Below are 27,558 nucleotides of genomic sequence, written 5' to 3'. Positions count from 1 at the left end.
TATTCACTTACCGTTTTTCTTGTGATTTTGGGGAGTGGCACTAAATAAAAGTCAGTAACATTTGAAATAATTTTCTTATTAAAAATAATGGTGTTTATAGTACAACATACTTATTAATATAATCAACAATAAAATATTAACAAAATTATTAATTTATAATTTAAATGTAGGCTATCTAAAAAAAGAAAGAATTAAATTAAATCTCTACGTCTTAGTCCTAACCTCCTAATCAACTTTCTCAAGCAACCAACGTGCTGGCGGAATAAATACACAAAAAAAAAACAAACAAACAAACAAACAAAAATAATATCTGTACATGATTATCACACATAATCAACTAACGTTTTCAGTTCGGGGAACGAAACGACTGAAACACAAAACAGAAAGTGCGAAAAGAGAAAAGATCTTTGACTTTATGATCTGTTTTCTTTTGATTTGAGATCTATTTATTTTTGTTCAGAGGGCGAGGGGGAGAGAGGGACACTTTTATTGTCACCTTTTCTTTTTTTTCGGTCCAAAATGTGACATTAAAAGTGCTCAAAGGCAGAAGAAGGCTAATTTGTTCTGGAAGCGTATTAGTAGTAAGTTAAAAAGTTTAAAAATAATAAATAAATAAAGTTCTTTTTTATATAGGATATATTACAAAATGTACAGAGTCGGCTGCGTCTAAATCGATAAAAGATTTTACGATTATTTGTAAAAATACAAACACTCTACTTAAATATTAAGCATTTTTCTATCACAAGGACTGTGTTACATTGAAACCTGAGAAAATACTTTTGCTTCACGATTGATTTTTACAACTAAGGTCAGACAGTTCCGAGTTTCCTTTTTGGATTAGTGATACACACAAAAAACAATAATAAATATAGGAAAATATGATACAAGATTTAAATAAATATACACCACAACAATGCGCAACAACAGTGAAGACAACAACGAGAGGAGAGAAAGTGAGTAAAAAAGGAAGGCTACTTAACTAATTACAATTCGTTGATATTTGCACCAGATCACTAGATGAAATTGCACATTGTCCATTATTTAGGAATATTACATCATTTTTATTTTTTTTTAAATTATTGAGGTACCTTTTTTATAGCACGTTGAGGCCACATCAAAACAGAACTCGTCGGTCCTACACCGTTTCCTTCAATTTCATTGTCAGAAGCAGCTTTTAAACTTTGTAACTAGCAAAATCTTTTCGTTCCAATTAAAAAATGATGAGCAAGAAGTGATTCGTGAGCTGGCCGAGTGTGGCACCATAAATTCTGGCTTGACGTGGTGAAAGTCCGCACGAACGGATCCTCCGAAACGGAATCGGAGGCGCCGCCCGGCCGGACGTACACACAAACACCCCGCGAAGGATCATCAGTCCCTCCCGATGCGTTTGTGGATCTGCTGGTGTTTCAGCAGGTGTGCTTTCTGTCTGAACGCCTTCGCGCACGTGTCGCACCTGAACGGTTTCTCCCCCGTGTGCGTCCGCAGATGTACCTTGATGTTGCTCTTGTTGAGGAACCCCCTGTTGCAGATGCTGCACCGGTGCACCGGCTTCTCCTTCCCCAGCAGCCCGAGACTCTGCTCCGAGGGGAAGACGGTGGAGGTGGCGGCCTGCTGTTGCTTCTTCTGCGCCCGGCTGCGCGACTTCTTGGGCGCGTTCGGGGTCGTGGTGGTGGTGTGGGGGTAGTTCTGACCCAGCGGGTCGTCGTTGATGCCGTGGAGGCTGTACTGGGGCATGAATCGCCCGTTGACTGTTAGCAAGAGATTGTCGGTTGTGGAGACAACGTTGGCGGGCGGACTGGACGTGGAAATCATCTCCGTGTTGTAATTACTACTACTCGCCTCCTGTTTGACCGGAGGTCCGTTTTGCAATCGGTTTTGAAGCAGCGGCATGTAGCCGTGCGTCAATAGGGTTTGCAACGTCGAACTACCCTGTTGGTTTTGATGCTTGGACGAGTACTCGACCTGTTGGTTCTTGAACTCGTTGCTGGTGTTTGGTATCACGAATTCGGAGAGTCCGTCCTGCGTTATGATCAGACTTTTGGGCTGGTCGACGCAAGCACCGTCGATCCACGCGTCCAGATCCATCCAACTGTCCCTCGAATCGTTCGCGTGGTCGTTCTCCGTGTTGTTGTTGTTCGGCACGGTCGTGTCGGCGATGGCCGATCCGATTATCGCGGCGATGTCTTCTATCGACGAGATATCGTATTCGGCGATCTCCGTCTTGATGTGAGTCACAGAATCCGCCGACGTCTGATTACAGTCCTCGAACTTGATGGCGGAACTAACCGAGTCCGGATTCACGCAACTCCCGTAACCCAACTTCACAACTTCGTCGACGCCGTACATAGTTTTTGACGCGGAATCACATGCTGAGTCTGCACTCACGTTACACGTCGAACTCGACACTATGTTGTGTTCGTTGTAGCTGTTGTACGTGTTGTTGTTCTCCTCCGGTATCCGCTGGGAGATGGTGTGATAGTGGTGGCCCTGGATGCCGTTTATACTCAAATTGGCCGTGTAACCGGTGAAGGGAGGCAGCGGCTTCAGCTCCGCCAAACTGTTCGTTCCCAACAGCAAATTGTCCAGCGTGTCCATCGACGGTTTCGATTCGATCTCCTCGTCCTCCTGGCTGATCGGCGAGCCCAACAGCAACTTGTCCGAACCCAGGTTGCTGATGCCTCCGTCCAGCATCAGTTTGTTCGTGTCGATGAAGTCGTTCTGGATGCTGGAGTTGGAGTTTTGCCAGCAGGACGAGATGAATAGGGAGTCGACCTCGTCGACGTGCGTGCCGTTACCGCTCACTGCCATGTTGCTGCCGGCCAGGTTCGTGTATTTCATCGTTTCCATTCGACTCCCGGCGTATTCTGGTGCTGGTCCTGCTAAAACGCCATCGTCATTTTATGGGCTGCAACAACAGAAACCTACTATTAACAAAGTTATAGAGAGTATGATTTAGAAGGAACAACAGTCTTTAAATAAATTTCTGCCCTAACAACCCTTATTAATATGATAAAGTGTGTGGAACCTGCGCATTCGCCAAAATCAAAACTCGAATGTGTCGAATCGGTGCCTATTTGCTGGGAAAAAAGAACCATGTGAATTCTGGTTTGCGACCAGCTCGTAAAACCGATACCATCTTGTGGAATCTCGAGTGTGCGCGAGGAATTAAGGTCAGCAGTTTTGTGTACGAGATTTCGGTTCTTTAAATCCGAGACCGATAATGATCTGGGTTGGTTCGGTTGTTCGACACGCGTGTCAAAGGAAAAGAACATTTTTTTTTTTATTTCGTAACCACCGTAAAAAGGAAAAAAGGAAATCATTGTTGACGTCCGAAGAACGGAACGTTTTCGGCCGCGGCAATTTTTCGGTTGATACAGTTGGTGTGTCATTGTTGATAATAATTATTATTGGCGATCGACCACTGAAAATATGTGTTGTCGAAGAGTGGAGTAGGCCAAGCGGTGTGGGAATCGGGCACAACAACTTCACTTTCGGCGGAACGCGGATTCAGCCGTGGAATATGACGCACGGCCGCACGGTACCGCTATCCGTCGTTGCCACCTTGTTCCAACTTTCACTCCGGACGGGAATTCAACGTATGCATCCATAAAAAAGGGATTTTTTACTCGTTCGTAATCACCTTTTAATCATTTCGACTGAAGTAGCAAGAAGTATAGAAGATTGTATTGATGTAATATTGATTTGTGTCTGAGTACTTTATAAAGACGGGGACAATTTTACAGGTTTATTATTAAAATGGATACTTCATTTATTGATACTTGTAATTTTAGGGAATAGACGTGAAGAAAACAAAGATTTGATTCGATTTAGAATTAGGAATCCCAAATAAATTTGACAACGATGCGTCCAAAAGGGAGTTCCACCGTCTGCTCGCGGAAGTGTGTTAGCAGTACCACGGCGCGAGGCCCGCCCCCCACGTCTCTTCCCCCTCTGTGGCCCCTTCGCCCCCCCGACACCGGTACGACTAACGGTACCGGCCGCGTGTTCACTTCTCCTCTTCCACTCGTTCCGTCCAAATTCTCAAGTCATTTGTTTGTTTGGCGTCTCTCTCTCTCTTGTTCTCTCTGCATCTTTAACTGTTTGAAGATTTTCTCATAATCTTGAAGAGACAACATAACATAACTTGGATCAATCCCAAATAATTTGATGCTGATATTTGTTGGAAATGATGACTTGATTGATTATAAACTTTGGTCGACGTGCAACATTTGACTTCAAATGTACAAAATTAATTAAAATTGTTTGATGTTTGTTGTGACCTATTTTGTTTATGTACACGAGTTTTTAACGGTGAAAAATTATCAAATTCGGCCCAGAAATAATAAGATGCGGGCTGTGAACACCGTAACGACGAACTCATAAATCGAACGTCCAAAAATGCCCTTATCCAAACACCGAAACTAACTGAACCCACAGATAAACTCCGAACTCGGTACCGTTACTCCGCTAACAAAAAAAAAGATGTATAAAAATCTTAGAAGCATTGTGTGCAAATGAATTGATATTCATAGGAGATTTAAAACTGACAATGAGAGAGACACATTAAAAAGGAGAAGGAGGGAATGTTGTGGTAATTAGAGATAAATTCCTTAGTGAGCGTTTTGTGGTCGGATTCGAATCTGGGATTGTGTTTATCGGTTGCCGATTCAATGGGTTAATTAATAAACTGTTCGGTTTCCTGGTTTTCCTACGAAATTTATGGTGCCACATAATTTTCTACAGTTACATTGCGTTGTTGATCCGAGATATTGGAGAATATATTATTACAATTTCAATTAATTAAATCTTGTTTATTTGTTTTATTGTCAACATTAAACACTACATTTTTATCTGTTTTAACAAAATTATAACCAATAATATAAAGTATAAAGTTAGGTCAGATTAGGTTATCGTAGGTTAAGTTAGGCTCAGGAATAATTTTTAAACAAACATTGTCATTTTTAATGCCTGTTGGCGAGTTACGGAGCCTATTTATGATTTATAGCTGCCTAGAAATGGTCGTTTTTCCCGTGATGACTCGAATCCGGATCTTCTGATCGCAAAACAAGAACTAGAAGTCAATGGCTCGCGGATCCGCGTGTAAATTCTCGAAAAGTCCGAAGAACTTTCTCTCCGTGTTGTCGCGCAGTTCAATGGCGTCCATTTCGACTCCGGTTCAATGGAATTCATAATTTCGAGGGAACTTATTGCGAAACTGTCATTCATAATTTCACGATCGTGTTTGTAAAACGAAACTGTAAACCTGAACGAAGCTGAACGAAAAAGAAGGAAATGATAATTTTTGTGGATTACAATCCGCAATGTATGTTGATATTGTGTTTTATCGATGGTAAATAATGGTTAATCAGGAAAGAAATTTCACCAATAAAAGCGTCATTCGCGACGTCGAAACAGAGGCAACTTTCTCAATACATCTGTCGTACCGATGAATCAGAAATAGGTGGATCTTTTTTAGCCATTAATAATTCAATAGATTCTATGGATTTTTGCATATTCGATACATTATTTATGATCCGGACCAAAAATTTTTGAATGCTTATTGTGAATATCTAATTTGTGGATTTGTTCACGCATCTAAAAATACAATAAATTTACTCACGTTGCGTTTAATAACTTTCCCAAATCGATTAATTTTGTTTAAATTGGACCAATCCAGCAAATTTCAAGAAATGATTGTTGTTGCATTTAAATTTAAAAGCACAATCAATGAAATGGATAAAAGGCGTGATTTCCTGCGGTTTGCAGCTTTTACTGGGAGTTGTTTTGTTCTTTTGGCTGTGTTCATTGTGTTTTGTTCGTAATAATTTGTGCGTTTTAGGCGATCTAAGTGTGGTATAAGTACGTAGCACGGTAGTTCTATTGCAACCGCACTAATTGACTAATTACCCCGCAATTATTTCGCAAACGAGGAAATAATCGCCGACATGAGAAACCAATTATATTCTCAGATATCGAAACCAGAAATTTCTGAATCTATAATTATAATTCCACAAGTGTTTATTCAATTTTGGGAAATATTCCTCAATATTTTACACCACTAAATAATTAAAATTGGTTTTCAATATTCTTCATTTTTTAATTGTATATATATTTTTTTAAATTTATGTGTATTAATTTAATTAATTATTTGTTCGATATTTTTTTCTAATTTTATCGGTATGAAAATTATATTTAATTAAACTAAAATTTTTAAATTAATTAAGACAACATATATTAATAATTTGAACATTTTAATTAATTTAGATATTGTTTATAATTTTTTAAATTTTACTTTTATTCGTATAAATTTGACTGAAATTTACATTTTTTTTTAAATTAAAAATTCTTTGTAAAACATACAGGGTGATTCACCTAATTTATCTATTAGAAATTTAAGTGGAAGTGAAAAGGTATTGATTTGATATTTTTATAACAATTATAACTTGTTTTAAATTACTTTCCTAATTTATTTTGAATAAAACAATCAAAATTGGAAATGACTTCTTTTTCATTTGCAATCGAACACCCTGTATATTTTTGAATTTTTAAATTTTACATGTAAGTGCAAATAAAATGGTTATACCATGTGCTACAACTAAACTCAATTGTAATTGAGTTAATAAATTTTTTTTTTTTAAATTTTGACAGGTGACAGATTATTTCAAACGTCTGTAAAGCCACCAATTTTGATGCTGGAAAATTTTGTACAGTGTATTCGTTATTTAATATTATTTTTATATTTTTAGTGACATAATTGTTGATTTTCATTTAATATATAGGGAAGGTTTAATATTCAATTTAATTGGGCTAAAATTTACATAATGTTCTATAAATACTGATGTATTAATATGCACAAAATTAAATGTAAATGACGAACACTTTCTGTAAAATTTGGGAGTATTATTAATGACTCATCATAAGATGGTTGTTGATTAATGTGTGTGCCAAAGTTATAATTACTATAAAAATTTCAAATCAATACATTTTTCCGTTCCTCCATATATGTAGTTCTAAAGAATATCTTAATTAAATCACCCTGTATATTAAATATTCAATTTTAACTAATTTGTATAAATTTACTTTTCTACTATATTTGATATAATATTTTTTTCTATTTTTATTTATAAATTAAAAATTATAAATTAATTAAAATATATATTAGTTTTTTTAATTTGCTCTTCCTAATATGGTTTAATTTTATTCATATTAATTTAAGACTGAAATTATTTAAAATAAATTTTATTTTTTCATTATCTTAACCAATTATTATTTATATTTATGAAAAAAAGTTGTCCAGATTGAATAAAAAAATGATTAGGCTCGGGAGTGTAAAAAAGGTGGCGAGTCTAAGAGCAATTTTGACCCAGTTTGACCCGCCGACAGCCGAAACGCAGCGGCAACAGGTGGGGCCCGGTGAGGCGGGTGGGGCGCGCGGGGCCGAGGGGGCGAAGGGGGGCCGGGCGGTGGCAAGTGGTCCAATGACCCAGTTTGGCGGACGGGACGGCGCATAACTCGTTCCTCCGAGCTTCCAAACCGAGGGCTTCTTCTTTATTTCGTCGTCGCTTCGCGGGGTCCCCGATCTTCGGGTTAAGGCACTCCACGTACCCAACACCGATCGGTGATGTTCCCACTATGCATTTTTTCCCTCATTTCTTTTCTTCTTTTTTTCTTTTTCATCGTTTACAGCCGTCTTTATTCCTTTCCTTATTGCCGTCATATAAAATGGCAAACAAAAAAATTGTTTGGGTTCAATAAATTATATAGTCATTTAAATGCTTTAACAACCACTTTTATATTTAATATTGTATAAAAGAATTTTTATATAATTTTTTTATGCTCTTTATAGTTTATTGTACTAAAAATGAATATTGTTTGTATTCATTATTTATTATTTATAAAAAATTAAAAATTAATAACTTTTATATGGTAATGTATCTTTATAGTAGTTGTGTAAGATTATTGAATTAATTAAATTATTAATAATATGACATTTAATATTTTTTGTATTTCCCCATTAAAAATAAGAAAAAATATAAATATTTAAGTATTATATATGAAATTAAAAATATTGAATTATACCTACAAAAATATAATCACTTTACACGAAACAAGGACATTTTCCACAAATTGTTTAATGACATATTTCATAAATATTTAAATTCAAGTTCATAAAAGATGTAACTTTGACATTGATCCCAAGAACAACACCGAGAAGTATGAAGGTCTTTTATACCATGAATTTTTATGTTGCGCCTCACCAAAAAGTCATTGCCCCAAAATAACCAACTAGAAAAACGACCTCCTCCCCTTAAGTCCCTTAAATGAAATGATCGGACACAAAATTAGTTAAAACGCAAAAAATGTAAAACCTGACACTGTTTCAACGGTTCACCGTTACCATTTTTTCTTAATTAAGCTTTTTCGGCCAGCAAACCAATTAAAATATCTGCATCTTAATTCTCACACAAATTCACAATTTGTGTGTTCCAAAAAGCAAAAAACTGTCGATGGATCAAATAAATAAATAGTGTGAGAATGTATGTGAGAGAAGAGTACATTGACATATTTATAAGGTTCGATTATTGATTCGAAATCGTTTTGTAGGTTGTCTCTGAATTTGATTTACTGCTAATCGTAATGAATATATTTGGTTAAAAGTTATAAATTGATTAATTAAAAATTTGAATATTTGTACACTTGATTAAGTGTTTGTAGTGTGAATATTTGTAATATTAATGAATTGTTATTGAATACTTAGAAATTTTTAAAACATAAAAGTTATATAGTTTATGCTATATTTGTATATATGTACTTTTAAGTTATTCATTATTAAAGTTTCTTATGTGTTTCATTTATAATATTTTTTAAGAACTGTAAGAAATATTTTTAAATAATTTGATGTTAAAATTTATATTTTTTATGTAATTTGAGATATTAAACTAATAAATATTATTTTATTTATGATTAATTAAATTAATTTCTTTAAAAATTTATAAAATTATAAAATTTAATATTTTTTATTCAGAATTTTCAGTTCCAATTTGAAAAAATACATACATAACATAGTGCATTAAAAATATATATTAAATAAATAAAATAAAATTCCAATTTTTTCTAATATAATTCAAAAAATATTTAAATAAAAAAAAAAACAATTGGAAATTTTTTTTTTGTAAAATTTTATAATTGAGAAATAATGAATTTTTATATTTATTTATTATTAAAAACATATATTTTGGTGGTACAATATGTTGTTGAATGATTAATTTACAGTTAGAGACAAATGTTTCACACGTGATATCATTTGTTGTCGATGGTCATCATTAATTTTAGAAAACGCACTAATTAACGCCAATCGCTCTGAAATTATCTTATTTGTTTGATTTAGTTTAGGAGTAACCTACAAATAAATTTATTTGTTTTTGATTTTTTAAGGGGGGCAAATTGTAAAAAAATTGAATCATGGAATCAGCCATTAGAAGAAACTTGAAATGCGTCAAACATTATTGTTCTCTGTAATTGACCTCATTATTTTAAGCGTTCCAAATTTGTAGTCACGGACCTGTTATTACCCGTCATAAGCGAGCCCCCTCATGAATATGGATCCGGAGCCGAGAGTAAAAAAAATATTTGGAAACGATACGAATGTGTGGCGCTGAGCAGCAGCGACCTTCAATCGGCACCGATTGTCAAGGCAGTTCATTGATACTGGCTCGAAATAAAGGGAAAAAAACAAGCGACGAACTTACCAATCTAGTAATTCCAAATAATAAAACAAAACAACAAATTTTCGTCGAAATAGGTCACTGGTGTATCCGCAAAATAACACTGAGCGCATCCGTTTCTCTCTCGCGTCGGTCTATTGTTTCTTGTTCCGTGCGAAATTGTCACTGCTTTCAATAAATCTCGTTCGTTCGTTCGTTGGTCCGTTGGTCCGTGCACAAACCGGAGCCGAAACAGAGGCGGAAAGGGCTGGCGGGATCGGAAGGATCAGAAGGATCACCGGTTCGGTTTGCTGTAGGTCCTGGTCTTATCCTTAAAATACATCACACACACAACGTGATACTTTCCGGTTGTTACTTAAGTGTGTCACGGTGTCACGATGCCAGATCGACTCGTTCACAAATCAACCCTCCACCGTAGGCGGAAAGTCCTCCCGGCACACTGCGTCCGTCGCGGGGGATGCGGCCGTTCGCTGCGGCACCGCCACCCCTAGAGCCACCCCATCGCGAAGCACACACTGCCAAATTGTATCCGGTCGGGCACAGCACTGGACTGGTCGCGCACACCAACTTCCTGCTTCCGGCTTCCGTTCACCCCCGCGGACCGGGATGCTGAGCTGCGGGGAGGATTGCGTGAGAAGCAAACAAAAAAAAAACTGAAGAGGACAAGAAAGAGGAGACGCGGATGGACATGCACGGTGCGACGGTGTCGGAGTCACTGAGACGTGGGGGCCCTCCAGTCGGCGCTGGTACCCCGGGTATGTCCCCCACCCCGAAAGCGAAGAACTAACTGTACCTGTAGTATGGTGCACCGGGGGCAACCTACTTAGGACGTGGGGCGCGGTGGGGGAGCCGGCCGAGCGGCGGCCTACGATTCTTTCCTCGGTCTTTTGTTTCGGACGGCTCTCCGCCAAAATCCATCTATCCATCAATTGCCACAATTATTTTTATACCATTTAAATTGTTCCATATTTTTTTATTAATTTTTATAAATTACGTATTTTTTGGGGGGGTCCATATGAAATATGTATTTTTTTACTTTTTAATGACGAAAATTATGAATAAAAAAAATTTAAAAATTACACCTTACTATTTATTGATAATTAGAAAATACGATTAATTAAATGCAATCAGAATATTTTATATTTTATTTCAAAATAATTCCAACCAAATAAAATTAAAAACATTTTGTATTTTTTCTTTTTTTTTAATCATTAAACATTAATTGAATTTAATTTAATTTTGAAAAAAAAAAACATTTGCAAGTTTTCTGAGAATTTAGTGTGAGTAATGTAAAATTCTTAAAATTGTGCGTGTATGAATAATATAAAATTATGTAATATTTTCGATTGTGTCAATGGAAATGCGATTTGTTAAGAAATCGTTCTTGAAATTGATGATAATTAGGTGATTCTGGGGATTTCTGGACACTTACGTAACTTCATTGCATTTTTTGGATGGTGATATATATTTTAATTTTTTTAATTAATTAAAATTTACTTAGGTATATGTTAAAATTCTTATTCTACTTATTTTATTTCGTTTAATTTTATATGATTTCATATAAATATTTAAATGTGGATTTTTGTATCTTAATATTTTTTAATTATATCAAATTTTTCTTAGTTTTATTACAAATAACATTTATTTAATATATGATATATGATTTATATGATACATTATATACTTTTTTAATTATTATTCATTTTTTTTTATTATTTGACTAACTTCTGAGAAATTGTTTTTTATAGATTTAATTGAAAATCAAAAAAATTAATTAAATAATTATATTTTAATTTTTTTTTCTTTATCTTATTATTTGGATATTTTCATAATTTTAATTATTAGTTGAATGATTTGTATTCAAATACAAAGTGATTCACCTAACTTATATTATTATTACAAGTTTATGGGAAACAGAAAATAATATTGATTTAAAATTTTTATAAAAATTCTAACTTGATTTGAACTACTTATCTAATTTATTTTATTTCCGGTTTCCCCAAAAGTAATACCAAGTTGCTTATTTTCAACAGAACACTCTGTATATTTTTGAATATTTAAATTCTATATATAATTAAAAATGAAATGACAATGTCATATCTAAATTTTCAACAGATTAAGATTTATTTTTTTGTACAAAACTTGACAATTTTGGTGATAAGGAGTTTTTGGCATACATGTTAATAAAGGTGTCTATAAGAACCCATTGTTAGGAATTTTATATGGGGTGTCTTTTTTATGCAAATTTTTAGTAAATTAAATAATTAAAAAATTATTTTTATTTTATTATAGGGAATGTCTATAACAAATAAAGTGTTCTTTAAAATTCAATTATTGATGTTTAGAGATACACAAAATTAATCATAAATAACGAACACCCTGTATAAAATTTGTGTATATTAATAATTATTCCTTATAGAATACTCTTGGGTTATTGTGTGTGCCAAAAATGAACTTTTGATCATCAAAATTGTTGATTTTACAGATTTTAATTAGGTCATCAGATTATCAAAAAAAAAATATTGATTAAATTAACAATTAGGTAAAACGTTGTATAATCATTTTATTTCTAACTATACGTAGAATTAAAAAATAACAAATATATAGAATGTTCCATTAAAAATAATGAAGTTGAAATCACTTCCGTCAAACCCAGAAATAAAATTTTGTTCAGAATATTAGAAAAGTTGTTCAAACAAAGTTAGAATTACTATAAAAATTTCAAATCAATTCCTTTTTCGTTGTCCATAAATTAAAAATAACAATATTATTGATGTTTTAAGATATACATATCGAACACCCTGTATAAAATTTGTATACATAAATAATTATTCCTTATAGGATATTCTTTGGTTATTGTGTGTGCCAAAAATATACAAAATGTTCCATTGAAAATAACGAAGTTGAAACACGTCAAACCCAGAAATAAAATTTTATTCAGAATATTAGAAAAATTGTTGAAACCATAAATGTAAAATAAAAATTTCAAATCAATTCCTTTTTTCGTTCTCCATAAACTAAGAATTACATATTATTGATGTTTTAAGATACACAAAATTAATCATAAATAATGAACATTCTATAAAATTTGCTTATATTAATAATTATTCTTTACAGGATGCTCTTTGATTAATGTATGTGCCAAAAATGAATTTTTCATCATCAAAATTCTTGATCATTTTATTTGCAATTACATGCAGTATTAAAAACTCAAAAAATATACAGAATTAAAAAAAAAAAAGTTGAAATCACTTCCAGCAAAACCAGATATAAAATTTTGTTCAAAATATTAAAAGTTGTTGAAATCAAGTTAGAATTACTATAAATATTTCAAATCAATACCATTTTTCGTTCTCCATAAACTTCTAATGAATAAATTAGACAAATTACTCTTATATTAAATTATAAATTTAGTTTAAATAAAATTTTTAATAGTATAAAATACATATTTTAATCTTTAACATTTTAATCGTGGTTTAATCATATTTAATTTTTTTGTACTTCAATAATTAAATTAATAATAGATTAAAATAAATTCCCATAATTAAAAATGTGGTTAGATTTGAATTAGGTATAGTTAGCCCTCAAGTAAGTAATCTGAAATAATTTACTATTAACAAGACTAGACAAATTAAGATACATTTAATCATTCATCATAGTCATTTTTACCTCCCCCATTAATAACCCAACTTAACCCTACCTAATCCTAATAAATTTAAATCACCGTTTCATTTTTACATCGAACACCTGATGCACAATTTACATCTTTCACGTCGTTCGTATGACACACTTTTTATCCAGATTTTTATCAATCGTCTCCATCTGTTCCGAAATATGCGATAAAATCGCTTTTGAATCGTCCGAGAACCGACTCACCGACAACGATTCCGCACGTCCTGCAGGTGCTTAAACAACCATTAGGCATATTTTAAGTCAAATTGCGAATAAATCGTCGACGTTAAGTCAAGCGTCGGTTTATGCCGAACAATGGTTTAATGCGTCTGACTTTTAGATTAAATCATTTCGGTAAATACTACTAATCTGCCAGTTTGTAATACCATGATGGTATTTAGTTCCCATTGAAACTACCAAAGCATGTGCGTAAAATATTTTCGGAGACTTGAACGATTGATAAGCAAAGAAACCCGAATAATGTGGAGATGTCGATGATGGATGAGGAAGGAAGAAACAAAGTTAAACGAGGGCCATAAACAAAATTTGTTTTTAATTAACTTCGAGTCACTTTAGTGATTTCGGTCCGTTTTCCCGGAACGAATCGAAAAGAGTTGTTTGTTTTGGAAGCACGTTAAACCGTAACGAGACCACCAACTACCTGTTACAATTATCCACGTATAAATCTATAAAATGTGACAGGTAAAATCGGTGCAAAACCGAACAATGCGATTGCGGCAATAATTCGGCTAACCAAAGTTAATTCTTCAGTTCTGTGGTTCGTAAATCTGTCTGCGCGTTTTAAAAAAATACGTTTTTATTGTTGGGGGGTTGTGAGGCTGTTTTCGGGGCAGACTGATACAAAATGTTGTTTTGTGCAACGATCGTGTTCGCGTGATTGTTATCTGCGTTAATAAATCAAAGGCGAAGTGAAATCGTAGCTACTGTTAATTATTTAATTGTTATAACAATTCAGAGCACAAGTAAAAGTAAAAAATCATTTACCGTGTCCGAATATTCAATACCTTATCATGGCTAATTATAATTTTAAAATTATGTTTGTCGACTCAAATGTAATTGTTGTTTCTTCATTTTTTACCTTTATTTCTTCATTATTGTTGTTTTTGTTATTTTAATTTGACAATTCTTTATTTTTGTTTATTGTACCCATCACAACTCATTAAAGTTTTACTCGAAAAATGTTTTACTGGTTCATTTTTTGTGTTTTAAATAATTTTTAACTAGATTGTGTAAAATTCATGCAATTTAATTGATATTTTGTTTTTTGTGTTCAGTTGAAATATTAAAAATATGATTAAAATTACATAAGAATTTTTTTGAATTTATATAAATTATTATTATTATTAATTATTTAAATTATAAAATTTTTGTCTTTTTAAAGACGAAAATTATGAATAAAAAAAATAAAAAAAGACTACAATTTATTGATAATTATAAAATGCAACTTAAATGCATTCAGAATATTTTACATTTTATTTCAAATAATTATACTTTTTTAATTATTATTTATTTTTTATTTTAGTTATTTTAGTTCTGAGAAATTGTTAAATTATTTTATTTTAATTTTTTTTTCTTTCTCTTATTATTTAAATATTTTCATAATTTTAATAATTAGGTGAATAACTTGTATTAAAATACAAAGTGATTCACTTAACTTATTCATTAGAAGTTTATGGAAAACTGAAAATAATATTGATTTGAAATTTTTATAGAAATTCTAATTTGATTTGAACTACTTATCTAATTTATTTTCAACAAAATTTTATTTCCGGTTTCCCCAAAAGCAATACCAACTTGGTTATTTTCAACAAAACACCCTGTATATTTTTGAACATTTAAATTCTATAATAAATAAAAATAAAATGACGATGTCATACCTAAGTTCAACAGATTAGGATATTTTTTTGTTCAAAACTTGATAGATTGATGGTCTAACTAAAATGTTTGTAAAGTCAGCAATTTTGGTGATAAAGAGTTTTTGACGTTTATGTTAATAAAGGTATCTATAAGAACTCATTGTTAGGAATTTTATACAGGGTGTCCTTTTTTACATAAATTTTATTTTTTGTATTTTAAATAATTTTTAAATAGATTGTTTAAAATTCATACAATCTAATTGATATTTTGTCTTTTGCGTTCAGTTGAAACATTGTACAACGAAAAATTGAAATTTTAATAAAGTATTAAAAATAAAACTTTTTGAATTATTTAAATTATAAAATTTTTAACTTTTTAAAGACGAAAATTATGAATAAAAAAATAAAAAAGAACTACTATTTATTGATAATTAGAAAATGTAACTTAAATGCAATTAGAATATTTTATATTTTATTTCAAAAAACTGTTGAGAAATAGTACATATATATATATATATATATATATATATATATATATATATATATATTCAATCATTTATACATAACTTAAAAATTTGTTAATATTTTGTTGGGTACGTTGTATCTGTATCTGTCAAAACTTTTATTCGGAGCATGACGAACTCTTTAATTACCATTTGATGCTTATTGAACCAAAATTCATAAAAAAATAAAAAAGAACAACTATTTATTGATAATTAGAAAATGTAACTTAAATGCAATTAGAATATTTTATATTTTATTTCAAAAAACAATGTTGAGAAATATTTATTTATTCAATCATTTATACATAACTTAAAAATTTGTTAATACTTTGTTGGGTACATGTATACATACATGTATCTGTATCTGTCAAAACTTTTATTCGGAGCATGACGAACTCTTTGATTATTGAACCAAAATTCATCACATTTAGACAACTTCTCATTGTTCTGTTGGACACATTGATATTATATGACTCAATCAATTAGGTTTTTATTTGTCTAGAAAACAAGAAATAATTTAATTTGCTAATTTTGGGGAGGTCTTATTATATATTCAATTAAATGTGTTATTTCATATTTCTTAATAACATTGAAAAACATTTTTCGGGGGCATTTTAAGTTTTGAACAATAACAGCAATATTTAGACTCTGATGTTTCACTTCTCTGGAGAGCATTATTTTTTTTTATTTCCATTGAAAGTGGGTTATTCAATAAAGTAACTAGAAATAAATTCTTAGTATTAAGAGTATTGTTAAAGAAAGTCACAAATCGTAAATAAATTTAAGTGTGGTATTTCTTTGGCCAACCAAATCAGATGAATATGGGCATTAAAAGTAGTTTATTTGTTGTTTTTAAGACGTATGACAAAAGGAGCAAGCATATTGAAATATATTATTAATACTGTCTGGACAATATTTGAATTAACTCCTTTTATGAAATACACTAATTACATTTGTTGTGGAGACTTTAATGATCAGTAACGAAATGAACTTGAATTATGATTACAATTACTATTAAAGATTTAATACTTATATCTAATTAAGAAAAAAAAAACAAATTAAATTTATTTATTCTAATTGAGACAGTAAAAATAATGACATATTTCGATTTAAATAATTCTTGATCCTAATTAAACCATTATTTAAATGATATTTTGAAACACCAACAATACGAAATAAATTGCAGTCAGTCGGAGACATTTTGAAAATAATAAAATATGTTGATCGTGCCTCATAACTCCGTTTGGTTGCGTTACCGCCAGGCTCGGGCTCGAGCTCGAGCGTTTCGACATCTAGGAAGTCCCCCGGCCTTGCAAGGACGCTACGCGGGTTCAAACACCTTTTACCCGTCGACGACGTCCTTACAACACACACACATGACCAAACTCAATCTTTTTCTACAAAAACAGTTTAATTAAACCAGGAAAATAGTTGGAAAATGAAAAGGAACAAGAATTGTGACACCTGCGGTGAATAACTCACGTTCGGTCGAGTGGCGTGACACTTTTTAGTTGTTTTTTGGGTGTCTTAAGTGCGTTTGATAAATTCGCACGACGTTGTTTCAAAAGTACAATAAACATGACGTTTGAGGGAGTGGAGGTGAGGGAGTCGGAGACAGTCGGTGTTGGGAACAAATTCAGAGTACTCAAACCATAAAACCATAAAAGCGTTCGATTTCGCGGAGGGTTGAACCGTGGCATAAATGTTTGGGTACATTCCGTCATTCAGTGCCATTGTGCGATTGGAAGGGGCCAGAAGTCGGTGTTTACCACCCGGGGAGCCGGACTAAATTGTGCGGTGACCGTGGCCAATCAAACTACCTGTAAATTGTACGTAAATTGGATCACTACCGGTTTTTTGACAGGTGAATACTCAATTCACAGAAGCCACTCGGACGGCGGTTGCACCAAAACCGTCTTCCGATTGTCCGTGGAAAATTGGGGTGAACGCAGCCAAAGTAGCCAAGGTATTGTTTATTTATTGTGCGATCCTCGTAAGAAGATTTGCGAAAGAGAGTCGAGCGTTCGGCTGAGTGAATTATTGCTCAAACCGGCTACTGGCTGTTGCAAACGATATTTTTTCTAAATAAATTATTAAATAACCACACAAAGCAGAATATGATTCACAATTATAATAAACCTGCGGCACGTTGCTGCGAAATAATCGCCGCCGATTTGCGTAACCGTTTTTGTGCGGAGTTGCGCACCGATTTAAAAAAAAGAAATACACTAAAATCGTCGTTTTTCCGAAGCCATCGAATAATTACAAGTTTTCGCATGATTTACGGTCAATGCATGTGACCAAGTGAAAGTTGACGGTTGACATTTAAAGTTTATTCGGAAGTAACCGACTTAAAAAATGTCAAAAGTTCAACAGAAAAATTCATTTGATGACCAACACAACGAACTCGACGAATTCAGTTTCGCAGCTTTCAAAACCTAAAATCAATTAATTATAAAATGTCATCGGTGGAGCAGCTAATTAACAAGAAACTAAAGAACAATGGTTTCGGGCACAAATCAAAACGCGTGCTCCACAAAAGCAAAGTTAAAATGCTGGCGGAACGCAATTTTTTTTCGAAAGCGCTTGCGGCAACTCGTAGGAATTTAATCCGATCGTCGATCGCAACACTCGGTTCATTTTAATCATTTATTTATAATCCGTCAAAAAATCGAATTTTTATGTTTGAGGCGGCGGATCGGTCGACCAAAACATAACCGAAACAGTCCGGACGACAAGTTTACAGTTAGTCGCATCTGAAAACGTACAGAACACAGAAGAGAACTGTTGGTGCCGCGACCGCGGTGTGTTTGTGTGGAATCCATTTGGCCGGCAGGAAGGACGGTGCTTCCATCCTTCTCGCCGATGCCCAACAAAAGATACTTCTCGTCTAATTTTCATTAAAGCAGTACGAATACTCTTTAGACGATAGAAATTGTTTTTTTCTATTGCTTCTGATAATATACTAATTTAAACATTTTTTCATTTTGTAAATCTTTCAGAAATAGAAAAAAAGTTTTATTTCTTGTTTTTTCTCAAAGAAAAAGGAAAGAAATAAATTTTGATTTTTCTATCTCTAATAAAATAGATAAACCTGTTCTTTTGAACAGGAGATACAAATTCTAATTTTTTTGTTTCATTGTATCTTTATGACTTGAATCTTTTTTATATTAATTGTACATAGCTTACAAAAAATAGAAGAACATTATGTAAAATAAGTTTTGAAAGAAAAAAATGTGTTTATCTGGATCTTCTTTGATAACTTAAGAATTTTAAAATTTGATATAAAATAGCTTATAAAATCTGGAAGAATATTATATAAAATTTGAAAGAAAAAAAATGTGTTTATCTGAATCTTCACTAATTTCTTAAGAATTTTAAAATGTGATTTAAAATTGGTTAATATAAACTGTAAAAGGTTCTTCTGGAAGACTTAACAAAAATGTTTTGGTGTATTTGAATCTTCACTGTTTTCTTGAGAATTTTAAGATTTGTTTTAAAATAGTTTATCAAAACTAGAAAAACATTGTACAAAATTCCTGTTGAAAGAAAAAAATGTTTTTTATCTGAATCTTGAGATATTTAAAATTTGTTTTAAAATAGCTTATAAAAACTGAAAGAATATTGTATAAAATTCTTGTTGGAAGAAAAAAATGTTTTTTATCTAAATCTTCACTGGTTTCTTGAGAATTTTAAAGCTTGTTTTAAAATAGTTTATAAAAACTGGAAGAATAATGTATGAAATTCCTGTTGGAAGAAAAAAATGCTTTTTTTTTCATCTGAATTTTCGCTGTTTTCTTGAGAATTTTAAGATTTATTTTAAAATAATTTATAATAACTTGAAAAATATTGTATAAAATTCCTGTTAGAAGAAAAAAATGTTTTTTATCTTCACTGATTTCTTGAGAATTTTAAAATTTGTTTTAAAATAGTTTATAAAAACTGAAAAAACATTGTATAAAATTCCTGTTGGAAGAAAAAATTGATTTGTTTATCTGATTCTTCAATGATTTCTTGAGAATTTCAAAATTTATTTTAAAATAGTTTATAAAAACTGGTATAAAATTCTTTTTGGATTTTTTATCTGCATCTTTACTTATTTCTTTTTTAAAGAAAATATGGATTTAATGCGAATTTTAAGGTTTGATCTTATATAGCTCTAAAATTTCACTTTATTTAAAATTGTTTATAAAAACTGAAAAAACATTGTATAAAATTCCTGTTGGAAGAAAAATATGTTTTTTTTTAACTGAATCTTCACTAATTTCTTGAGAATTTTAAGATTTGTTTTAAAATAATAAAAATATAAAAACTGGAATAACTTTGTATAAAATTCTTTTTGGAAGAAAAATAATTTTTTCTGTATTTGAAACTCTTTTTTTTGAGAATTTTAAGATTTATTTTAAAATAATTTATAAAAACTGGAAAAACATTGTATAAAATTCCTGTTAGAAAAAAAAAATGTTTTTTATCTCGATCTTCACTGATTTCTTGAGAATTTTAAAATTTGTTTTAAAATAGTTTATAAAAACTAGAAAAACATTGTATAAAATTCCTGTTGGAGGAAAAAAATATTTTTATCTAAATCATCATTGATTTCTTGAGAACTTTATAATTTGTTTTAAAATAGTTTATAAAAACTGGAAGAATATTGTATAAAATTCTTATTGCAAGAAAAAAATGTTTCATCTGAATCTTCATTGATTTCTTGAGAACTTTAAAATTTATTTTAAAATAGTTTATAAAAACTGGAAGAATATTATAAAAAATTTCCAAAAATTAATTTGTTTATCTGAATCTTCAATGATTTCTTGAGAATTTTAAAATTTGTTTTAAAATAGTTTATAACAACTGGATTTCTTGTGAATTTTTGATCTCACATAGTTTTTAAGAACTGGAAAAAATTATATAAAATGTCTTTAGAAAAACTTAAATTTATTTATGAATTTTAAGGTTTGATCTTACATAGCTTATTAAAATCTAGAAGAGGATTGTCTAAAATTCCATTTTACATCTATACTTGAATCTTCTTCAATTTCTTTAGAATTTTATGAAATGAATTTTAAAATAGTGTGAATTGTGAATTTTTGATCTTGCATAGCTTTTTTTAAATTGGAAATAAATTATATAATAAAATGTATTTTTAGAAAAAACTAAATTTTCTTTAATTTCTTATGAATTTTAAGGTTTGATTAAACTTATTAATCCAAAAGAACAAGTTCTTTATCTAAATCTTTTGAATAAATTTTACTAAATATGTTGTCCTTTATTTGCCGTTTAAAACCCGAATGACAAACAGGACAATTTAAATTCGTCTCGTTGTCGAAAAGGTTTCGAAACATACGAAATGAGTAAACAAGATTGATAAGAGCAATTCGTGTGCGAGTTGGTGAAGAAGTTGAAGAGACGCGAACCGCAGTCGACAATCGACATCTGTGAGGCGGGTCGACCCACTGACCCACTCTCCCACTTCCGAACGCTCGGACTTTGCCGCTTCCACGATGGTACCATGGTACCGGCTACGTAGACAACAACGTGCATCAACTCACAACGCCACTCTTGATGGATTATCGACCATTGCTGGTTTTTTCTTCAAACAAAATCAGAATAGGAAACACATCTAATAAATCATCATAGTTTTGATAATTTTTTCACCTCCAATAGAAATTTTGTCATTATTAATGAAGTATCCTAAACGTTTTATTAAAAAAACTGATAATGGGGAACTATAATGTGAAGCAAGGATAAGAGAATTTCAAATAAATGGGAAGATTACAGTTACATCGTTTGGCAATAAATAAGCAGTTTGAATGAAGAAAGACATTTAGTTCTTTCGGAAGTTCGAGTAGAACAATGACTAATTGTCTTTGGAACGTTTGTTCGGTTCTTTTCAAGGACACGTGAATTTTTAGGTCGTCCGACACGCAATTGTTCTCGTTCTTAAGCCGGACAGATGTCGGTTACCAAAACCATCTTGCCCCTGAAACACTCCGATTTCCGAATCCAAACGGTTTTGATTAATTAATCGATAACCGGCCGAAGTTGTTTGAACGAGTTAGGCTCAAGTCACTTGATTGTGTACCTACATCCGTTCCGACCATGAGAAAACCTAATATCCGTTACCGAAATGTGGAATTGCCGTTAATTATATTTGTACTAATTTAATCTGCCGACCAAAAATTGTGCCGGTTTGTGTCAATAGTCAAGCCATTAGTTTTAAGCAGTTTACAGTTAAACATCTCCGTATCTCAATCTCGTTTTGTGCACGACGCATAATTTAGAGATGGACATGTTAAAACACGTAAAGAAACGAACGTTAATTCTCCCACAGAGACTCGTATCGCACTGCGCTAATGGCTTTTGCACGTGAATCGAATCGGCAAACGGAATTGAATTATTTTTCTCGTTCGTGACACTGACCCAAATTCAAATTCATCAGCCATTGTCTCGCACACGAATTCTAACCGAAACAACGAAGCAACTACACCGACTTTAATTATTGTTCCTTTCGATTAAGAACGAATTAGCAGAGCTTTAAATGAAGCCAAAGATCATTTTCAGCATCCCATATATCGATTGAGACAGGAATATGAGTAATCACAAGTAACTTTATATTAGATGTGGTCCATAATAGTTGTCAGTCAGTCATACGATGCTAAATAACAACAAGCGATATCCAGGTTAATATTGTATAAATATATGCACATACGATTACGTGGGAAACGACGACGAGTCATTATAAATTACATTTTGATGTGTGTGTGTGTTTTAGTGCCGTTACCCAATGTGCATTAGTTTGCGTTCGGTCGGTTTGTTTTTCTAAAGAAAAAGCCGCAAAAATATCGGAACGTATGAAACGAGAGTCGCACTCATTGTTTTGCAATCGCAACGATAAATATTAATAAAACGTTTTGTAACGCCAAACAGTTCAAATTACCGAACGTTAAAACGTTATTTTGTGTGTTTTTACAGTTTTGTTAAATATTAACAAGCCCGCTAATTATCAAAAATACAATTTAATAAGGTGCGTTACAACAGAATTGGTCCATCGGGATTTTTAACGGTGTCCGCTCGAATTTATGTGCCAGAACGAAATTACCAAACTTGACGTCACGAAAATGATTTCATTTCGTCCTCTTTTTCCTTTGATGATGTATTTTTGTTTCGTGGGCTGAATTATTAACTGTATATTCTTAAAATGTCCCTATAAACTTTATTTTATAAAGTTTAAATCTACAGTGGGGACCACAGAAGCACACATTTACTATTTAATGTTAATTAGAAAAGAAATGCACAGTTCTAATTAAATACGATGTTAATTTTAAATTAATTATTTAATTTAAAATTAAAAAATGTTAAATTTTAAACTAAAAAAAAATTATAATTAAGATATTAAGATTAAGACAAAATAAAAAAAAAAAATAAAATATTTAAAGTTCATTTAAATAAGATATACAATTTAAAGTTAAAAAATAGAAATAGTGCAAAATTAAAATATAAATTACAAAATTTTAAAAAATGTATTAATTTTTTTAATTTAAACTAATAAAATAATAAAAATTATAATATACAATTTAAAGTTAAAAAAATAAAAATATTTAATTTTAATTTATGTAAATTAAAGTATATCCAGTGAAAAAATATAGAATAGTACAAAATTTTAAAGAAATATATTAATTTTTTTAATTTAAACTAAAAAATAATAAAAATTTAGATATACAATTTAAAGTTAAAGAAAAATAAAATATTTAATTTTAGTTTGAGTAAATTAAAAATTTAATTTAAATTAAAAAAAATAGAAATAGTGCAAAATTTAGAAAAAAAATGTACAAAATTTTAAAAAATAAATTAAATTTTTTAATTTAAACTAAAAAATAATAAAAATTAAGATATACAATTTAAAGTAAAAAAATTAAATATTCAATTTTAATTTAAGCAAATTAAAATAATTAATTTAAGTTAAAAAAATAGATATAGTACAAAATTTAAAAAAAATATATTAGTTAATATAAGTTTTTTAATTTAAACCAAAAAAATAAAAAAATAAGATATACAATTTAAAGTTAAAAAATAGAAATAGTGCAAAATTAAAAAAAAAACAAAATATTAAAAATTTTTTTAATTTAAACTAAAAAAGTAATAAAAATTATAATATACATTTTAAAGTTAAAAAATGAAATATTCAATTTTAATTTAAGTAAATTAGTTTTTTTTTAATTTCCACTACAAAAATAAGAAAAATTAAGATATACAGTTTTAAGTTAATTTAAGTAAATTAAAACATTTAATTTAAGTTTAAAAACAAATAAATAGTATAAAATTTAAAAAAAATACATTAAATTTTTTAATAAAAATTAGGATATATAATTTAAAGTTAAAAAAATAAAACATTTAATTTTAATTTAAGTGAATTACAATATTTAATTTAGTTAAAAAAAATAGAATAGTATAACATTTAAAAAAATGTATTAAAAAATTTAATTACATGAAAAAATAAATATTTAAAAATATAATAATAAAAAAAAAATAAATTATTCAATTTAAAATTAAAATAATAATAATATTCAGTATAGTTTAAAATAAAATATTTAATTTTAATTTGAAAATAAATATAATATATAAATTAAATTAAAAAATATTATTTAAATTGATAAAAATTAAATTAAATATTCATTTGACGTATAAATATATATTTAATTTAAGATTAAAAAAATATTAAAATATTTAACTTAATTAAAAAATATGCCTTAAAATTTGTTCTTTACTCTTTTAATTATTTATTTTAAATAATTTTTGTCAACAAATTGAATATTTTTTAAAAATATAGAACTTATTTAACTTTTTTAATGGGAAACTAGTACAACTGTTAAAAAATCAATAAACATTAATCGAAGCAATAATTAAACACGTTCGAACTAATTGGATCGTCAGCTCAGATTTGTCGCCGCAGTTCCGAAAAATTGATGGCCCATAACACGACGAACGAATCCAGTTATGTTCTTGGTTCCCAGTTACAGTTATACAGTCTGGGACCACGTGAGTTTCGGCACTTAAACACAAACGAAATGGACAGAAACGTTGCGCATTGCTGCTTCACCATTGCACCGTGCCGAATCGAAAATTTTACCCGATTAACCGTAAATTTAACTATCAAAACTACCCTTTTCTCAACAGCCTCCAAAAAAAAACGGCTGTACAGTTATTAGTCCCGTTTACCGAGAAGCAATTAAATTGTAAACCTGACCCAGTTAAATCGGTAGCCACCCCCTGTTACAGCAGACACACGTTTTTTCCTCCCATCGAACCCTTCCCGATGAAAAAAAGGCATTCCAAAACGTTCGAATCGTTTGACATATGTCGGTGATTCGGGGGTTGTTTAATGGTTTAATGGTACGGTACGTATAAAATGGTAATTGGCACATTGTAAAACGGTCCTTTGAAGGTACGGCTAACTGTAAACAGAAATCTAACCGTATGTTTATGAACCTGTGCCTTAATTTGATTTTATTACCGGTTTAATGGGGAGGCACCCAATTTTTTTCTTGGCTTATTTAAAGATTCAGTTATTTAATCGTGGGCATTGTTTCGTATTGTTGCCGTTCCAATTTGATTTATTCGGATATTGTTAATTCAATTGTTCGACCATCAATTGCCCGAAGGAAGTTGTGTCGTATCAGTTTTTGGCAATAAGGCGAGTGAGTCAAAACGGCTTCGGCGTATGCCGGTCACGCACGGCTCAGCCAACGAATCCGCGTTCATCGCACAAGGGTAATTATTGTTTGAATATTTTCGCTTTCTAATGTTTGTGTCGCCGCTTATGTCTATGGTATCTGTTCCGACCGAATTCAGGTTACGATACGGACCGCACATCAACAAGACACAAGACACGTTTTTGTTTGTAATGTGCGCGACTGCGACTCTTTACACGATCATCATTATTCGACAGTTTCACTTTTACGAGTGTCTGAAAAGTCGTCCGAGTACGGAACCCGCTAATTAGCCTAACGGCGCCCGAAACGATGGGATTCGCATCTGGCAAGTGTGCGGATCCGACGCGTGGAAAGTCCGGGCGTTCCATAAAAAGTGAAATTCCCACTTTTATTCGACGGAAGATGGAACGACACGACCCACTTCGGATCCTTGCACTTTGGCACGTTTTCGAACGCGGAACCTTGGATCATGGTCGGGTTGTGTGAATGGAGTGATTGAGCTTAGTTTTACTACAGACCGACGGCAGACTTGAAAACCTTGAAAATTCCACCCGGAACGTTTGCCGGCGACAAATAAACAATGCGTCAATTAGCATGAATGCGTGTGGATCTGGAGCCGCCAGAAAAAACATTCTTAACCTACAAACTCATTTATTAGGCAGAGTACCGTTGCTTTCGGCACGCAGTTCATATTTGAAAAACGGTCTGATGTCATCACCTTGCACAATGTTACTGAATGTTGTTTGAGGAACGCCAATACAATAATTAATCGATGCCGTGCGTTGTTAATTATATGTGGGTCGTGTCTAATTATCTAATATTCAATCTTTTTCGCCTGTTCCTTTTGACAAGACGTCAAATTGTTACGTGACGATAAGGAATTGTGCTTCCATTACTACATTTATCTGCCATCTTTGCAATGAGACTTGGAGAAGGCGGGGAATCACTGACAGCCCTTCAACATACCAACGTGCACAGTTACAACGTACCAACGAATAAAACACACTTGTCCTACTTATCAATTAGAGTACACTTTAGCGGCTTTGTTAATCATCCAAAACTAATTGGCGGGCCGGCTCAGGAACTGGAACACTAAAAATGAAAGTTTCCACTCTGAAAAACCGTCTTAAAAAACGAAACCGCGCGCCCCTAATATTTTTCTGGCTAAGCTGAATCATGGTCGGTCGGATCCCGTTGCGCGAATCCGGCTTTTGAATGATGATGATCCGACTTGCACTTTTAAACGATTTTTTGCGTGTGATTCGCTCATTTTCGAGGCGGCAAAGGCATTAAGGTCATTGGGTTAACAGATTGGGAAACGTAATTCTCTTGTTTGCATCTTTTCTTTGTTGCATATTTGCAACTCTAGACGGACTTTTTATATACACTAGTGGTCTCAATTATAGCAACTTATTAAAATGTATTAAAATATGAGTTTTATTATTTGAATTAGACCCTAGCACATGTCATTCCAAAAGGAGAACTAAACATCGGCTTCCCAGACACAGAAGTAATTTTATTAGGTCACGTTGTGATGCACAATACCCCAACAACAACCTTCAACATGTCTAAATTATTTCACGAAACAAAAATACGTAAGGAACAACACTTACCTCCAGGAGGGCGCCACTAACAACACTGAATACAAACATTATCCCAAAGGATGACGACTAGACACATTACAGGACACACTTCTTCACCATCTCCGGTAGCTCAAGGTTACCACCAACACAAGTGTTATATACAGTGTGGTACAAAAACAATCTATTTTTAAATATATACAGGAAGCTAACTAATCATGTTTCACTATATTGAGAACTACGAAAAATATTTAAGTGAGAAGAAGGTTAGTGGAAGAGGGTTTGTTTGACCAGACACCTGTAAAGAAAATCCCTGCTTTCTACTAAGAATGTGAAGGCCCAATTTGAATTTGCTTAGAATCCACTGGACCATAGAACAGTGCTGATGGGTTGTTTTTTGTAATGAGTCCACATTTAATTTATTTTAAAATATGGAGTCAGTTTACACTACACGTTCTACTAGGACAAGATTATACATTGTCCCAGAGGAT

General features: G+C 31.6%; 1 protein-coding gene across 3 annotated transcripts; it reads right to left on the bottom strand.

The window, feature by feature from the left end:
- Positions 1-58: 58 nt before the first annotated feature.
- LOC109606680 (ichor) lies at positions 59-27,413 on the bottom strand. Of its 3 annotated transcripts, none has more exons than XM_049966585.1 (2): positions 27,366-27,413; positions 59-2,905 (listed from the first exon to the last, which is right to left on the bottom strand). In XM_049966585.1, the coding sequence occupies exon 2, from the start codon at positions 2,845-2,847 to the stop codon at positions 1,369-1,371; it is 1,479 nt and encodes a 492-aa protein (XP_049822542.1). In that variant the 5' UTR covers positions 2,848-2,905; positions 27,366-27,413; the 3' UTR covers positions 59-1,368. The 3 variants fall into 3 exon arrangements, with proteins under 3 accessions (XP_049822542.1, XP_049822541.1, XP_019878776.1); XM_049966584.1 differs by lacking the exon at positions 27,366-27,413 and adding an exon at positions 27,101-27,216; XM_020023217.2 differs by lacking the exon at positions 27,366-27,413 and adding an exon at positions 9,750-10,421.
- Positions 27,414-27,558: the final 145 nt, after the last annotated feature.

The sequence above is a fragment of the Aethina tumida genome, chromosome 4, assembly GCF_024364675.1.
Source record: "Aethina tumida isolate Nest 87 chromosome 4, icAetTumi1.1, whole genome shotgun sequence".
NCBI classification, from domain to species: Eukaryota; Metazoa; Arthropoda; class Insecta; order Coleoptera; family Nitidulidae; genus Aethina; species Aethina tumida.
This window is presented reverse-complemented; position numbering and strand designations above follow the sequence as displayed.

Excerpts from the sequence above, each read along its gene's own strand:
- LOC109606680 (XM_049966585.1), bottom strand. The coding sequence starts at position 2,847 with ATGGAAACGATGAAATACACGAACCTGGCCGGCAGCAACATGGCAGTG.